This window comes from Carettochelys insculpta, chromosome 1, assembly GCF_033958435.1.
Source record: "Carettochelys insculpta isolate YL-2023 chromosome 1, ASM3395843v1, whole genome shotgun sequence".
In the NCBI taxonomy this organism is placed as follows: domain Eukaryota; kingdom Metazoa; phylum Chordata; order Testudines; family Carettochelyidae; genus Carettochelys; species Carettochelys insculpta.
This window is the reverse complement of record NC_134137.1, coordinates 281,939,192-281,956,548: the sequence shown is the minus strand read 5'-3', so window position 1 is coordinate 281,956,548 and position 17,357 is coordinate 281,939,192. Positions and strand designations below refer to the sequence as shown.

The 17,357-nt window shown below is 47.1% G+C and overlaps 1 protein-coding gene across 1 annotated transcript in view; it reads right to left on the bottom strand.

The window, feature by feature from the left end:
* CACNA1I (calcium voltage-gated channel subunit alpha1 I) overlaps window positions 1–17,357 on the bottom strand; it is a 126,967-nt gene that overhangs the window by 85,272 nt on the left and 24,338 nt on the right. Inside the window, exon 3 of the mRNA XM_074983910.1 lies at window positions 10,125–10,222. Coding sequence (XP_074840011.1) covers window positions 10,125–10,222 — 98 coding nt within the window. The remainder of the gene's footprint in view (window positions 1–10,124; window positions 10,223–17,357) is intronic.

Here is a 17,357-nt window from a genome sequence, read left to right as displayed (position 1 = left end):
GGGGTGGTGCCTGCAGGTGAGTGCGGGGCAGCATGGAGCCATCTGCCCCCCACCCAAAATGGGCAGTGCTACCACTAAGTGCCCCACACCCCAATCCCTTGCCACAGCCCCAAACTAACTCCACTACCCTCTCTCTGCAATCCCACACCACAGCCCTGAGCCCCCTCTTGCACCCTAGCTCCTGCCCAGGCCCCACACCCACCCGCCAGCATCCTGCCCTACCCTGCTCCCGCACACTGCCTTCCCATAATGCTGTATTGTGGGAGACATACCCACAGTGCTTTGCTCACACTGTCGAGAGTGGTGCTCCCAGAGTGGACGTGATCTGTCAGCAGAGGGAGCAGGTGTAATCACCCCGTGTAATCACCCCGTGGCAACTTTTGTTGACTTTTGGGTATCAGCATAAGTTGTATCAACAAAACTTGGTAGTGTAGCTATACCCTTACATGCCCAAAGCCAAAGAAGCTCCCCTGCAAGGTGCCAAATAAGCAGCCAGATTTTCAAGAGACTCAGCATTTTGGGTACTTGACTTTTTCAAAAATCTGGCCATAAGTGTCACAGTGGGAGCTGGTAGGTTTTTTAACTCTTGTGATTTCTAAGCCAATCTAGTGACTTTTGAGGGTGTGATTTTTTGAAGTGCTCGGCTTTCACAATATTGTAATTAGAACAAACCAACTCAAACTAGTAACAGAGAGGAAGCCGTGCTAGTCTATACACTATCAAAACAAAAAGCAGTCAAGTAGCACTTTAAAGACCAGCAAAATAGTTTATTATTGATTAATTAATTAATTAATTTAAATAAGTAATTAATAATTATTGTTAATAAACTAATAAACTATTTTGCTAGTCTTTAAAGTGCTACTTGACTGCTTTTTGTTTCAACTCAAACTACTAGGTGATAACTAACTGAGGACTTTCCATCTTCGTCCAGCCAAGCTCCCTCCTCCCAGCTGGCTGAACTTCCCTTTTTCTTTGACAGTCCTGCTCAAATTGGCCATGTGACAGGTAGGAACCCAGGAAACTTCTACATGCTGGAGCACTTTTACACCATCTCATACTGGCCCCTGGTTTTGATCTTAAAAGGGAGCAGAGTCCTTTTGAAAATTTGTCTCCACACATGCAATGTGGTAGTGTTAACAATGCTGTGGAAAGTCTAATGTTGGAATGCCACAATTTCAATGGATCTGAAATTTCTGCCATGATGCTGCGCTGACAGAGGTTTCATTTAGTTTGATTTTAGTTAAAAAAAATGCTTTTGATGAATTGCTCATTTAAATAAATGCCAGTGTGTTACATTTTTATTTGACTGTATATTACAGTAGTACCAGGGTTAGACAAAGGACTGTGATTATTTCTAGACATCCATATGTATATATACACAACATTAGATCTTGTATGTTTATTAAAAAGGTACTAGTAAATACTGATTTCCAAACCTTCTCTCTTAGGCTGCATCTATGCTAGCAAGTTATTTTGAAAGAGTTTTTGAAAGACGGGTTCTTCCGAAAGAGCCCATGGAGCAGCAATACACAAAAACCATTCTTTCGAAAGTAAATTGAAAGAACGTGGTGCTCCTTTCGAAATCACTCTTCCTTTCCCGTTTCCAGAAAAGCGCCCCCTTTTGAAAGAACATGTGTAGACGCTCCATAGGGCGCTTCTTTCAAAAGAACAGTCTTCATTTTCGATCGCTGGCCTGTTCTTCGGAAAGAGCGGGGGCTGTGCTGACGTTCTCTTTCAAAAGAACAGATCACTCTTTTGATCCGCCTTTGTGCGTTTGTGTGTGTGTGTGTGTGCATGGACACACTCTTTCAAAAGAAGCTCTGTCAGAAGCGATCTTCCGGAACAGCTTCTTTCGAAAGATCTCTGTAGTGTAGATGTAGACTTAGTCATTGGATTATAAATGAATTTTCTTCTTACTGGCACTTGGCCCCCATCTCTGCTCACAATTCCTTCTCTTCCAAATTCACACCCACTGTTTTCCCCCTTCTTTTCACTCTTCTTCCAGGATCAATGCTGCATCTTCCTTCACACCCCATTTAGGAATGGCCTCTCTCTTCTTTTTTATCAACTGTACCCACTTTTCTCTTGTGAATCCCTGCTTCAGTCCCGCTTGTTTCATTACACAAGATTGAATTGTATGCTGCCTTGTTCACTCTCCATCTGCTCTTTGTATTGTTCTTCCATATGCTATACATACTTGTCTGATTTAGGTCTACCTTAAAGTGCTGCTCCTTAGCCGTAGAAAGAGTGACAAATAGCTGTGTGGCCCAAGAATAGGCTATGAAAGAAACTGTGACTCTGAGTTACAATTGCTTTGGTGATCACCCCTGGATCTCAAAGGAAAACCATCTTCCACTGGTCCAGAGCAAGCACAGAGTTCACCCCACTCTTTGGCTCAGCCTCATGGGCCAGCATGTTGGGGCATAAAGCCAAGGCTTTGCCAACCCTTTGCTCCCCTTCACCCATTCCCTGCCCTGAATCACAGCTCCACAGAGCCTTCTCTCTCCCCTACTTATGGGCTGGCCTTGAGGTAGCTCACGTACAGGAAGAAAAAGGGCTCTTTTTCTACTCCTTATCTTGGCTGCCTGGTCACAGAGAGCAAGTGATAATCTTGTCCTTGGGCTCTGTCTGCACTAGCACTCTTGTCAGCAAAACGTGTGCCAGTCAGGGGTGTGAACCCTCTCCCATGACTGACCCACTATTGCTTTCACAGACGGAAGCGCAGGTGTGGACAGCACAATGCCAGCAGGACATGTTCTTCTGCTGACATTGCTATGGCTGCTCCTTGTAGGTGGTTTAACTAGAGCGGCTACATGGGAACCCTTCCCGTGGTGCAGCTGCAGTGCAGGGTAGCATCCTCCTCCATGTAAACATAGCCTTAGATTTTAAGCTCCTCAGGGTAAAGCCTTGCTTGCTGGCTTGCTTTTTTTTGGGCGGGGGGGTTGGTTGGTTTTCCTTTAAGATCTACTGATGAAAAAATGCTGTGTCATTGCCAGGTATCGTTACTATTTTGTGTGTGGGAGATACGGACACATATGGTGCTCCATAAATATTTATTATCCACAACAGAAAACTTAGTACATGGCAAATTTGAAATTTGGGGGCAGAGTGGAAGCTGGCTTTGAGTCACCTATGCATAACACCCTCCTCTGAAATATTAAAATGCAGTTCAAAAATGGTCAAATGGAATTTTACATTTTCCAAAAATAAGTCACCTTTGGACAAAAGACAAATGAGTTATTTTTTTTCCACCAGAAAGTTAAAAGTATCAGAAACAAGGGGCTTATAATGGAATTTTAAAAGTTAGAGATGGGCAAGCCCTATTAGGTCTCTCAGCCAGGGCAGGACTGTTTCCCACAGTGAAATAGTCTTTTGTCTAGTCTAGTTCTAAGACAGACTGTTCTACAGTCTAATACATATCTCTGTCAGAAACTAATTTCACATACACTCTCCACTGAAATTAGTTCCTCAAAAACACACTGCCGAGAAGTCAAAAGCCATCATTTCCCCATGGTGCTGCAAGTGGTGCATCCATGTAAATCGCTCTGCCCTAGGCAACGATATGTCCCCAAACACCTGGGTGTGGGATACAGATTTAAGGTAGGCAAGTAAATATTGGAGTGCTTTGTTCTTGCCATCCCAGGGTTCAGCTGCTTTAGATTATTTTTATATTATTGTTTTGGTCTAGTGGGTTAAACGCAGGACTGCAAATCAGGAGATGTCTGTTCTATTCCTGACTCTGCTGGTGACTCACTGTACCTCAGTTGCTTGCTCTGTAACGAGAGGATGATAATGCTAATAGACTTTTTGAAAGCTTTTGGAGATTGGCAATTGAAAAGCATGGGAACCTGACTGGGTTGTTTTTTGGGAGCTACTGCAGTATAAATGACCAACAACAACAAGAGCTGGTTGAAATTTTTCTGCTGAAATATTTTTTCCAACAGAAAATGCCATTTCATCAAAACTGAAATTTCCCACAAGAATGCATCAATGTCAATGAAATTTAATTTTGGAAATGTATTTGAAAAAACGTTTCAATAAATTTTGTGTTCCAGTATATCAAGATGTTCTGATTTGTCATTTAAAAAATTTTTATCTTAATGTTACTACAGGTTGAACCTCTTCAGTCCGGCACCTTCAGGACCTGACTGGTGCCAAATGAGAGAATTTGCCAAACATTGGGGAGGTCAATATTGTCTAGTAGCGTTACAAACACAACGGCTGCATCCTGGGTTTTGAAGCCACTTGGGGTAAATTAAAGCTAAATAACAGCACAGAGCACTGAGAGCCAGGACTGGAGGTTGTAAACAAATTTTATGGGACCACAGAAACTTGGCCTCACCCACGGTAAGTTGCTAGTTGACTAACTAAAATCATGCCAGACTACAGATGTTGCCAGATTAGAGAGGTTCATCCTGTAAAAAATTTTCAAATGTCTCAAGCCAAATGAAATATTTTGATTGACTCCAACTGACTTCCTGATGTGGTAGGAGGGAAGACATTTTGTTTTTGAGGGAAAATGAAAATTTTTGTTTTTGCTCTAATTCAGATGGAAAAAATTTGAAATCACAGACTTCCCCATGAAATGGAAATCCCTGTTCCCACACAACTCTAAATAATAACATGCCACTATATTTCACATGCATATGCAATTCCCCCCCGACATACATCCTACGCTCATACACTATGTATTAATAGACCCATATGCTTCCTATTTAACAAAGTTGCTATGCGACAGTCTATTATAGATCCCTCCACAGCACCTTCACATTAGCAGACTGCATCACCTCTGTGAGGTCTGTGATGACTCTTTTGCATATTAAGAAGCAGTGGCCATAACTTTGAGGTAGAGATTGGGAGACACGTGGTCCAGTGCAAAAGGACTGTGCAACCAATGTGACAGCAGAGTGAACTGAAAAGACATTTTGTGTTCCCATGTCAAAAGTATGATGGAGTTAGAGATATTTCCTCAAATTATCAGAAATGATTAAAGACGTTCTATTAAAAAGCAGTGAGGAAACACTGCATGACCTGGAAAGGATGGGAAGAATAGAGCTGGCAGAGATGACATTTTATATAGCAACCCACCACTGAATCAGTTCTGGACTAAAGTAACTAATGGATGTGGAAGAATACCCCAAAGCCCCAGTGTGAATACCTGCCATGAGCAGACTGTAACTACCTTTGATAGAGACCTGAAGGGTCTTTCTCCTCCTCACACTTTGTTAGCTTGCACAGCTTGTCACCCCAATACAATATTACTGAATTAAATTGAATAGTTATAGGACCACAGCAGCCTATCATTTCTGCTTCACGCACCCTCAGACAAAACCCTGAAAAGCACTACTCATAGGGCTAAAGGCAGGAATAGGACAGAGAAGCATGAATGCTACTGCTTGGGTAAGCCCATATGCTATCACAAAAAACTGCGACTCTAGTATTTTTCCCAGTCTAAACTAATGATTCCAGAGTGGATGTGACCCTGGGCCCATCTTGTCCAGTATCTGTCTCTGAAAGTGGCCAGCACCATATGCTTTAGCAGAAGGTACTAGAAATGTTTGATCCCCAGTAGTCTAAAAACTGGCTCAAACCCTCAAATGTAATCTCTCTTTCAAAAGTGATGTCAGCATTAACTGTGATAACTCTGGATATTCCTATCACCCATACAAATGTCTAATCTCCCTTTGAATTTTGGTAAATTTTGGCCTCAGTGACTTCTTGGGGCAGTGAATGCTATGGTGTAATTATGCATTGTGTGAAAAAGTGTTTCCTTTTCACGTCATTGAATGTTCCCTTGTTCTTTCATTAACAGATGTTCCCAACCTACTTTATCTATACCGTGTACTCCTACCATGTTATATACGAACAAGGGAGCTCCCATCACTTCTTCTGAGAGACTATTCCCTGGCTCCCCAGATCTCTGTATACAGAACTTCTTTCTTCCTATTATTCATTCTAAATGTCTTCTTTATTAATTTCATCCCATTACCCTAAGTTATCACCTACACAGCACACACAAATTAATCTCTCTTTTATGTTTACATGCATCAATTACTTGAGGATTGTTATCATGACCATCCCTGTCAGACACCTCGGCTCAGTCAAGCTAGACCTATTTAGCTTTTCAAAAATCTTCCCTCATCAATCAGATCCCTCTACCTTCCAGATGATTATGGTTGCTCTTCTATGAATGCCTTCCAATATATTCTGGTAGTACGGTGCCATGATTTGCAATCAGGGTTCTAGATAAGGCCATGTAGAGAGGGAATATTAGGAACAAAGGACTGGAAAGGGCCTCCTGAGTCACTGAGTCCACTTGCATCTATCGCAGGCAAGCCCATCAGATAATCCCATTCATAAACATACCAAGTTCCATTTAACGATGGCTCAGGTTGCTTGCCTCAGTACTTCTATTGGAAGGCTGGTCCAGGATCTCAATCCTTTGATGTTTAGAAACTTTCCTCAAAATTCCAGTCGAGATTTACTCCGGGCCAGTTTATGCCTCCGCAACCTTCCCACACTGTGGTGACCTTTGCGTATGAAGCTCAAAGTTACAACACCCTTGTATGCTGCCTTCGCACATTGCAAACTCATACTGCCAGCTCTCACTCATGGGCAGAAATTTTCAGAAAAGCGCAGGACTGGAAAGACAGTTTCCAAAGACCTCGGGTCTCAGAGAGGCACCAAAACACACAGCCAGAGTTTCTCAGCCTACCAAGTGGGTGCACGTTGGGTGCTGAGCACTTCTGAAAGTCTGACTTCTATTTAGTTACCTCAATCTGCATCCTAAATTCTTTTGAAAACATGGCCCAGGATCCAGCTCACTGTTGCTATCTCCCAGAATCCTCCTCCCGCACATGGCTTACTTGTGTTTCAGGTCATTCCCTCCCCTCACCCCTCCGCCCCAATTGTCTCCTTCTGTTACTTTCTGCCCATGTTTTTACTCTCTGTCCCTTTGTATGATTTCTCTGTCCAGTCTAGTGTCTGAAACGCCTTCCATTTTCTTATCATCTGCTAATCTCCTCAATGTGCTTTGATCCTTCTTCCACACCACTAATGAAGAGTTTTAAAAAGGCATTCAATAAGATTTCTGACAAAGGGCCTATCGGGGATATTGGCTGTACCTCACTAGACACTTGCTTCCATCTCAGCACATTCCCATTTATCATTAGCCTTTGTTTACAGCCTTTGAGCCAGTTTTCACTCCACAGGCTAGTCTTCCTAGCCAAGGAAATTTATTTTTTCATTTAATAATGAAAACGCTTCTTCATCCAGAACTACTGCACATATAGCCATATATCTAAGTGGACAGACAGAGATAAAAATGTATAACAGCAGAACAGAAACTAAAATAGTATTAGTTCTACACAGACACTGCCACAGGGTGGGAAGGAGAGTTGAGAAGAGGGATCAGTGTAGGGAAGATAAGCCTGGGGTGGCTGTATGGCAAGTTATTGGGCTCTATGAAGGGGTAACTGGTGGAAATTCAAGGGCCTGTATTATGCGGGAGGAGGTCAGACCAGATGATCACAATGACCCCTTCTGGCTTTCGAATCTCTGAAGTGAGTCTCTGTGGGCCTGATTCTGGTGTTCCTCAAACGTAACTGCATTGATTCTGGCTGAGTTACTCCTGACTGACACAGGTATAACTGGTAAAAATGCAGGGCTTCGTTTTCATCTGTCTAGCTTTGTTTTCACTGCTGGATCCAGATAATTAAAATTTCCTTGGCACGCATCCTCAGGAGACAGCCTGTCAACTGGGTTTCTTTCATTTAATCTCTGGCCAGTGACTACCTGTAATAAACTTCCCTTCAGCTCCGGAGAAGGGAATGCTGAAGGACGGAAGGGGTCTGCTTCAGCACTCTGGGGGTGTATACCTAGCAAAGCTATTTTGAAATAACTGGGCGAGCGTCTACACGACGCAAGCGCTATTTTGAAATAATTTTAAAGGAGCCGTTGGTTTCTTTCAAAATTGGTAAACCTCATTGTACAAGGAACAGCACCCATTTCGAAACAGGCATTTTGCAGTGGAGGCTGGAATGGCCTGTGAACAGGGACTATTTTGAGATGAGCCACAGGCTGTGGCCACACTTGGCCAAAACTTCAAAACGGCCGTGCTAATGGCCAAATTGAAGAATACTAATGAGGCGCTGAATTGAATATTCAGCACCTCATTAGCATCCTCATGCTGCCGGTCGCGGCACTTCAAAAGCACTGCATTTGAGCCTGCGTGGCTCGACGTGGCTACATGGGGGTCCTTTTTGAAAGGACCCTGCACATTTCAAAATCCCCTTATTCCCCTCAGCTGAGAGGAATAAGGGGATTTCGAAATGTGCAGGGTCCTTTCAAAAAGGACCCCCCCCGTGTAGTTGTGCCGAGCCAGGCGTGCTCGAAAGCGACGCTTTTGAAGCACCTCGGCCGGCAGCATGCGGATGCTAATGAGGTGATGAATATTCAATTCGGCATCTCATTAGTATTCTTCGATTTGGCCATTAGCATGGCTCTTTCGAAGTTTTGGCCAAGTGCGGCTGCAGCCATAGTGTGTCCAATGGTTTTATTTTGAAATAAGCTGTATTGCGTCTGGACACTCTATTTCGAAATAGCGCTCAGCTCTTTCAAAATGCATTTTGTGTGTAGCACCATTATTTCAAAATAAGCTATCCCAGAAAATCTCTTCTGGAATAGGTCATTTCAACATAATACTGTTGTGCAGACATAACCTTGGAGAGCCCGAAGGAGGTCTTGGTCCTTGCCGACAGCACGATAAAAGGGCAGGGGACGTTTAAGAGAAAAGAAACTTCTTGTGCTATGATGAGTAAGAAGTCAGTGTACAACCTTTGGAGAAGTGCTGGAAATGTCACAATGCCTTGCCTGACAGCTGTTTTCACTGAGTGGGGCATAACCAGTAATACCAAACAGACATAGTAGGTCAAATTCATTGCTGGTGTGACTCCAGTGACTTCAATGGCATGAAATAGGCACACTGCATCAAAGCCGCTCGCCCGTTATAGCTGGGTGCTGCGTGTTACCTGTCCGCACTCCGCTTCCCTGTGCAGTGAAATTAACACCAAGGCGGGTCCGTTTCTTGGATGTGAGCAAACCCAGCAGGAAAGCCATTTAGCTGGGCCACGGAGCTGTAGAAAGCTGCTTGTGCCTCCAGGTTCGGGCTCAGCCCATCAGCTCCTGACAGCTCAATCCCCAGCAGAGCTCACAGCCCTGACTCATCCATACTGCAGATACACAGAGCTGCAGCAGTGGGAACCAGGACGAGAGGGAAAGAGGAAGTGTGCCGCAAGGACTAGCTGAAATACGGCTATGGCTGCTCACCCCCATGCAGAGCTGGGCTGATCTATTTTTAAATTAGTGGAAACTGAAGACTCATGCGGAAGGTACTAGAGATAAACCCCTCGCTCCTGCTCCCACCTGATCTCGCTGCTCATTCTCTCCCAACACACCACACACTTTACCAGGACTCTAAAGGCTATTTCACTCCTGCCACAATCTCACATGAAACAAAAACAATTTGTGCTCTATCACCAGCTCCCAGGTCTAGCACTTTGCTCATCCATTGGGCTTTATAGACAGAATGATGCATGGTATAGCTTTACTGTTTACACTCTCCCCACAACCCAGCCAGGCAGCCTTTGTGTGACCCTTAGAGACAAGAGGTAGGGTTAATTTAGTGATGGGGGCAGGATGTTGAAGATGAAATGAAGAGCTAGGCTGAGAATCCCAGGTACGCTGGAACCTAGCCTACATCTCGACTGGAACAAGTGGCTCTATGTCCCATTCTCCTACCATCCCAGAGCGCTTTGGTACCTGCCAGAGGCTAGGCTGGTGCCTCGGAGCTGGAAGGCTAAGTGACCCAAACCCATTTCCCAGTTCCTGAGCCAGCCAATGGCCCTCCAGCTGGGACTGGAATCTGGGGGCCATTTTAATATTTTGGTGACACCCCCCCCCCAAAACACATACAAGTCTTACATGCTGAAAGGTCAAGCTAGCTCCCTGGAGGCCCAGAACAGACCAATCAATGCGGGGAGAGATCCCAGAGACAGGAGCAGAGTGAAAGACAGGGATGAAGCCCAGATGAAATGGAGTGCCAGTGAAAGGAAAAAACAACTTACTAGGCACCCGATTGATGGCTTTGAGGGGCCTCAGGACACGGACCGTACGGATTGCAGACAAGTTAATGTTTTGGAGGTCCAGGGAATACTCCACCATTCTGCAAAAGGAAAGACAGAGAGTGAGTTTAAAACAATCCAAGTTCTAGTTTGGGCAATGTGGGGGAGAACGCAACACCAGAAGAGGAGATGAGAGGGCATGGCTGTCCACACCCACTGTGCAGTGCACAAACCTTTCAATGCCGCCATGCTTTTCCAGTTGGCTTATGGAGAAAAATGCATGAAAAACAAAGGGCACAGATGAGCCCCGTGTATGCTGATAACATGTTAATGTGCTCCCCACTTCAGTGGGAGAGGCCTGGGAAGTGGACGATAACCGGCTTTACAAAGCACAGGGTACATTTTTATTCAAGAGCTTCTGGCAACAGTGCAAAGCTGAAGTCCCTGGGAGCCCTACCAGAGCAGAACTCAGGTCCCCAGAACCCCAAGGTAGAAAATGCAGCCCTTCAATCCCTATGTTTTGGAATGGAAATGAGAGAAAGAGCAGCTGTGACAAGCCATCAGGGTCCAGCTCAGCAGCCCCCCATGCCCTCCACCCCCTATGATCCCAGCCTGGCACTTATGCATAGTGACTGTCACAGAGGGAAAGAGCTGTGCCAGAATGAAAAAGGGGATGGTGGCAGAACAGCACACACCCCAGACACTCCACTGCAGGTGAACACAGGAGCTACCCACATTTCCCAGCTGGATTCACTGTGGCTAACATGTCCATGGAGTGCCACAGCAAGGATACAACCAAGGATCCTTACAGCACTGGACACGGCCCAGGAGCAGTAGGAAGCATCACATCTCAGCTGTACATCACTCCTGTTGGACACCATCCAAAGGGGAACGTCCTTATTTTAGGATATATACAGAATCGGGGTTTTTTAAAACTTGCAGCCTACGCAGCAAGTTCTCTCCAGAAATAACCACGAGAGTTCAGCTGTTATGAGTAATATATTAGACTTAAATACCACCACCACCGCCCTGCGCCAGTCAGACAAACATTAAGAAAACAGTCCCATCTTTTTTTTTTAATAAGCGGGGAGGAAAGGAATCATGGCACGTACTCTATGAGGATCTCAAAGCACTTTACATGCATAAATGCAGTTCAGCTGATGACATCACTGGATGGTAAGCAAGCATTTTTATCCCCATTTTACAGCAAGGGAAACTGAGTCCCAGAGCAGCAACATGACTGGCCTCATGGCACACGGAGTCAGTGGCAGACTCAGGAATGGAACTCAGACCACTTGAATCCCTCGCCATGCTTTAATCACCAGGATGTGACCAGGAGCTTGCTGTTTCAACATCCAAAGCACAGGGGTAGGAGGAGCTTCTTTCTGCTGCTGCTGCTGCCACATGTATGCCAAACCCAGAACTGCTTGCTTAACATGCTGCGCTTGTCATACATGGAGGCCTTTGGTCCTCAGAGCTGTCTGTTCAGCACCTTACACCAGCCCTGGAGCCACCTGATATTAAAATACCAAGTTGCTCAGTCTCAATTCTTTTCAGCAGTGTCATCCCTCCCCCGACCAGGATTGATCCCTGCAGTCTACCACCTCACTCCCCTCCACAAAGGGCACAAAGAGCATGTGTCTAGTTGTCTGTCTAAACCTTTCACAGAGTGACTTGTCGGAGTGATAGATTTTCAGACAAATTGGGGTAAACCTGTCAAGGTGTTGTGATTATTTTCTCTCTCTCTTTCTCTTGCTCTCTCCCACTGCTCTGTTCTCCCTTGTACTTTTAGAGTAATTGAGTGAAATAATTCTTTTCCTGAAATGCAGCAGGGTTGATCTACCCCTCTGGAGCTGTCAGCTCCACAAACAGTGAACAGAAAGAGAGAAAAGGGATTTTGTGCAGATAACCAAAATATTCAGAAAGGAGGCACAGGCAGCCCCTAGAAAGCAAGAATGATGGACAGGGCTTGAAGGTGAACAGCAGTTGGGAAGGAGCCACAGCAATCCACACCTGGGCACGTTTTTGTATGTGCATGGAGACATGCAAGTACACACACAAAAACACAGGCCTCTGCACTCTGATACAGAGTTATACACTGTCAGATGTTCTTTTCTCATGTACGCTTCCCTTGAGTACCCTAGACAAGGCGGGTAAGGTAATATCTTTTACTGGACCAACTGCTGCTGGTGAGAGAGATAAGCTTTTGAGCTCCACAGAAGCTGGTCCAATAAAATATATAGTCATGTATTTTGTTCACCTGACCACTTTCAGATCCTGGGAACTGCCTGGCTACAACACTGGAAACATGAGTACATTGTCAGCTATATCCCCTGTGGAAAGGTCTGGTGGGAAGGGGTGAGAGAGAGGAAAACAAGGGATTTCCTTTCTGACAAATGGCAGAACATGCTGAAAGAAATTCTCTCAAGTAGCGATCAAATGAGCAAATGATCCGAATACAAAATCTTGTCGTATGGAAAGGGGCCTTCTGAGGAGCTGCAAGCCCCCACCTAAAAGCTCCAGTTGTTCTCATCGTGTGTAACATTGCAGGCAGGCAGAATCTGATACAGAACTGGTGGCTGGGTACCTGTACTCAACTTGCCTGGACTGAAGCGAATCAGGTCTTGTCAGTCACAGTGCTACAACGGAGATCCGCTTCTGGTTGACATTTGGAGCAAGAAGGGAAGAGGTCTGTGCTGGATGTAGCTGCAAAGTTCCCAGTAGCCACAGACTGTGTCAGCAGGTGAAGTCCTACATGGCTAAAAGACCCTGCCATGTCACTGAAAAGAACAACTAGTCCCAAGGGAATGGAGGGGATTATCCTTTTGGGAGAAAGTTTGACCCTCCAAGGTTTGCAGAGACCAAATTCTAACAGAGATGTGTTCCGCTCCTACCTGTTTGTCCAGGGCTTTCTGCTCACCTGAGAGAACTGCCATGTGCAGTTTCTCACAAGGAGAATTGGTCGTAGCTTGGCTGTGGTAGGCAGTGGGACACGCATGCACACCAGCACTGGATAACAACAGCCCTGACCATTTGGGTATGCCCACTATGTCCGGCTGAGACACTCCCTGAACCTCAACATTACACAGTTCCAGCACCTGCCACAGGACCGCTCCTTGACCTGCATCTCTCATTCCTGCTATCTCACCCCTGGGCATCACCTTATATCAATGTCTCCCCCCAACAAAGTGATCCCACACACAGACTCAGGGAGGGAGGAGACTGGGCTGAGACAAACCCCCCCGCCCACGAAGAAACCTTCTGCCTGTGTGGGTAACGCTAATGCAATTCAAATTTTCCACACACACTCCCCTTTCAAGATGGATCTTTCAGAGATGCAGGTGATTCCAGCTGGGGGACCTACAGAATCCCATAGATTCTCAGTCCTGCTGTTTGCGTTCAAAAGCTACCCCTGCTGCCCTGTCTCTCTCACCTCCTAAGACTGTCTCTACTGGTGGTGCCCTCAACTGGAGGGAAACTGGGCTGAACTGAAAGAGGGTGTCACCTGCTGGCCCAATCTTCATTGGGTGGCAGTAGGACACGTTACCATAGAGACTGAGGAGCCAGGAACAGGTTAACTGTCAGGAAACCAGGATCATGCTTGCTGCACAAGTGTTTGAAGCTCTTGTCACATTTGCCGTCAAGCTCTTGGTTCACCCCCACCCACATGCTATCGAGAGAGCCCGACCCTCACAGGGATCAGGATTTCACAGCTGACCCTGTTCTGAGTTCATCAGCCCAAGACACAGGGGAAAGGGAACTAGCTGCAATATTTGACTTCGAATCCTTATTTCTGTAATGGGCCTGAACAATCACCCTGGTCCAGTGACTCCCGTGCATTGGGGAAAAGGGTGGAAATCTGAAGCTGAATCAGAATTTCTCAGCTGGCATCTAAAACTTTGGATCTGAAGAAGGGGAAGTTTGAGTCTGGAGCTGAACGTCGGGGTTTGGACCCAAACTTTGGGGAGGTTAGGGCCCATCGGTTGCGCCGAGAGAGGCTGGGAAAGCATGCTGGTGACAATAAACTGCTGGGCTTATAATTTAGCTTCAGCAGGGTCACACAAAGGCCAGCCAAGACATCCATCACTTTCTCCCCTAATCCTCCCCTTGTTGCAGCCCAGCTTGACAAGAAAGCACGGGTCTGATTATAGATTCCAATTTGGCTTCTCTCGGCATCTTGCACTCTGTTGTTTTATCGTAATTGCTGCTTGTGTCTTCAGGTCCACAGGCAATCAGGGGAAGCTCACAGCCCAACAAAAACCCATACCGGGATCTGAACGCGCTCTCCTTCCATCCCCTTCACGTAAGCGGCAGCTCACCTCCACCACCGAACAGATGGTACTGGGCCTTCGGTGGAGGAGTTCAGGAAGGCATTAGGGAGCTGGAACGATGGCTAAATCAGCGGGAAGGCCCTGAGCTGTGAAGGGATTTGAGCAGAGACCTGTCAGGCTAATTGAGTTTGTGTGGTAATGCCTCTCCACCCAGCGAGTACAATCTCCTGCAAAGTTTCCTCTGCAACACCGCTTACAGACAGGCAGGGGAGGAACAGTGCTACCCTAAGAGCTACGGTTGTCCGAGGTAGGTGTGGGGGTGGAAGAACGGTGAATAGTCACCCTGGTGTTGGGAATGTGCTCAGGTTGTAAGAGCTCAGAACTACATCCAGTTCAAGCCTCTCTCATGGGGCAGGAACACCGGTTGGGAGAGGGGTCTCTGGGGGATGGGGCGAGAGTACTGGCTGGGGGAGGGGTCACTGTGGGGGATGGGGCAAGAACACTGGCTGGGGGAGGGGTTGTTGTGGGGGATGGGATGAGAGTGCTGGCTGCGGGAGGGGTTGTTGTGGGGGACGGGGTGAGAGCACTGGCTGGGGGAGGGGGTCACTGTGGGGGATGGGGTGAGAGTGCTGGCTGGGGGAGGGGTCGTTGTGGGGGACGGGGCGAGAGCACTGACTGGGGGAGGGGTCGCTGTGGGGGATGGGGGTGAAAGTGCTTGCTGTAGGGGTGGGAGGAGAGTCACTGGAGGGGAAGGGACCAGAGGTGCTGGAACTATTTTGAGGGTGGGGGTGCTGAGCTGGGTCCCCCACTGCCCTAGGCTGCAGTGATATCTAGGATTGCCAGCTCTCCATACCATTACTGGGAGAATCAGCAACTTCGCCACAGCTGGAGGCAGCTAAGGAGCTCTGAGCGGACAGCAGGACCCCAAGCAGCAGTGCAGCATCCAGGGCTGATGGCTGGGATTCAGGGAACAGTGGGATGAAGAGTCTGGGGGCTGCCCCAGCTGTTTGGGCCCCTGGGAGCCTGCATGGACCACCCAGAGACCAGGACTCGGGGCTGGCCGAGCTGGTTATGGGGCTGGCTGCTGGGTGCAGGATAGCCGGGAGGAAAACCAGGAGCTGTTGCAGCACCCTTATTTCCCACACCTATGGGTGGGGCGGGATAGTTGAGTGTGGGAGGAGCTGCTGCAGGGAACAAGGTGGGAGTGCTGGCTGTGGGAGGGTCAATGGTGGGAACAGGGAAGGAGCACTGGCTGTGGGGGGGTCACTGGAGGGAACAGGGAAGGAGCACTGGCTGTGGGGGGGTCACTGGAGGGAACAGGAAGGGAGTGTGGGCTGTGGGGGGGGTCACTGGAGGGAACAGGGAGGGAGCGCTGGCTGAGAAGGGTCACTGGAGGGAAGGAGGAGGGAGTCTTGGCTGTTAGGGGGTCTTTGGAGGGAACAGGAAGGGAGCGCTGGTTGTTGGGGGGTCACTGGAGGGAACAGGGAGGGAGTGTGGGCTGGCGGGGGGTCACTGGAGGGAAGGGGGAGGGAGGAAACGTGCTGGGAATGGTGGCTGTTGCGGGAGTTGTGGTAGAAAATAGGGTGCAAGCACAGAGGATGTGGCTGCAGAGGCTGTGAGGGATGGAGGTGCTGCCTGAAAGGGAACTAGCAGTTGCTAGAGAGTAGAAATGAAGGGACTTAAGACAGGAAAGCCTAGTTCAAGGACTGCCTGACCCCAACCTTTTGTTGAGACTGGCTTTCAGATCCCTACCCCCAGTGCAGTTGGCATGACTTCTCAGACACACAGCATTAATTAGTGGGGGTTTGGCGTGGTGCATAATAAATCCGTTGTGACATCTCTGAGGCACGGCCAGCGGCTCTAGTCAAGGAAAGTTACTTCAATTCCTCCCATGCTTTATATGCTCAGGAAGGAGCCAGTTAGTCATTTTGAGAAGCAGAAGGGCAATGAAGGATGAAAACAGAGAAAGGAAAAGGTGGGCAGAGAGAGACAGTTTTTGACCTGTGCATTGGAGTTGTCAAAATCAATATAATATTTACTCTATGGAATTCCAAAGTAACCGTCCTCGGTAGTTTCAGATGTTCTCTCCACTATTACTTTCTCTCAATCCCCCTTTCTCCAGTTCTGCCCTTCTTATCCCTGCGCTGCTCTCCCTGTCTCACCACACTGTCCATCTTCCCCCTTCCCTCTCTCCTCCTCCCATCTCTTCATGTCCTCCTTTCACTCCTCCATTTTCATAACTCACTCTCCACTTTTTCCTTCTATTCTCTTTCCACTCTCCCTTTTCCTTTCCAGCTCTCATTGTTCCTTCCTCTTCTCACTCTCCTGCCTCTCTGCTTTGACAGTAGTCATTATCCTATGTGGGGAAAGTCTGTTCAGTCCCATTGCTTAGTAAAAATAGGCACTATGAAAAGCGACCATCCTGGCTTAACCAGGAGACCTTCAATGATCTGAAACTCCAAATAAGAGTCCTACAAAAAGTGGGAACTAGGTCAAATTACAAAGGATGAATATAATCAAATCATACCAATAAGTAGGGACAAAATTAGAAAGACTAAGGCACAAAATAAGATCCAACTAGCTAGGGACAGAAAGGGGAACGCAGGAAAAGATTGTACAAACACATTAGAAGTGAGAAGACAACTGAGAATTGGACAGGATGTTAATCATAGAATCACGGAACACTAGAGCTGGAACTAAGGTGACCATCTGTCCTGTTTTTAACTGGCCAGTCCCTTATTTAGGCTGTCTCACAGGCGTCCCAACTTTTTTAAGAAAATGGGCAAATTGTCCCTTATTTTGCAGGTCTTCTGCTCCCCAGTACCCAGTGTCGCAAGGCAGCCACTGCTCTGCAGGGCAGCCGACTCATTCCCCAGCACCCTGCACCTCAGAGAGCCAGCTCCTACTGCAAGGAAGCTCCTTCTTGGGGTGGCTGCCCCTGCTCCCTGGTGCAGCAGCCCATCCT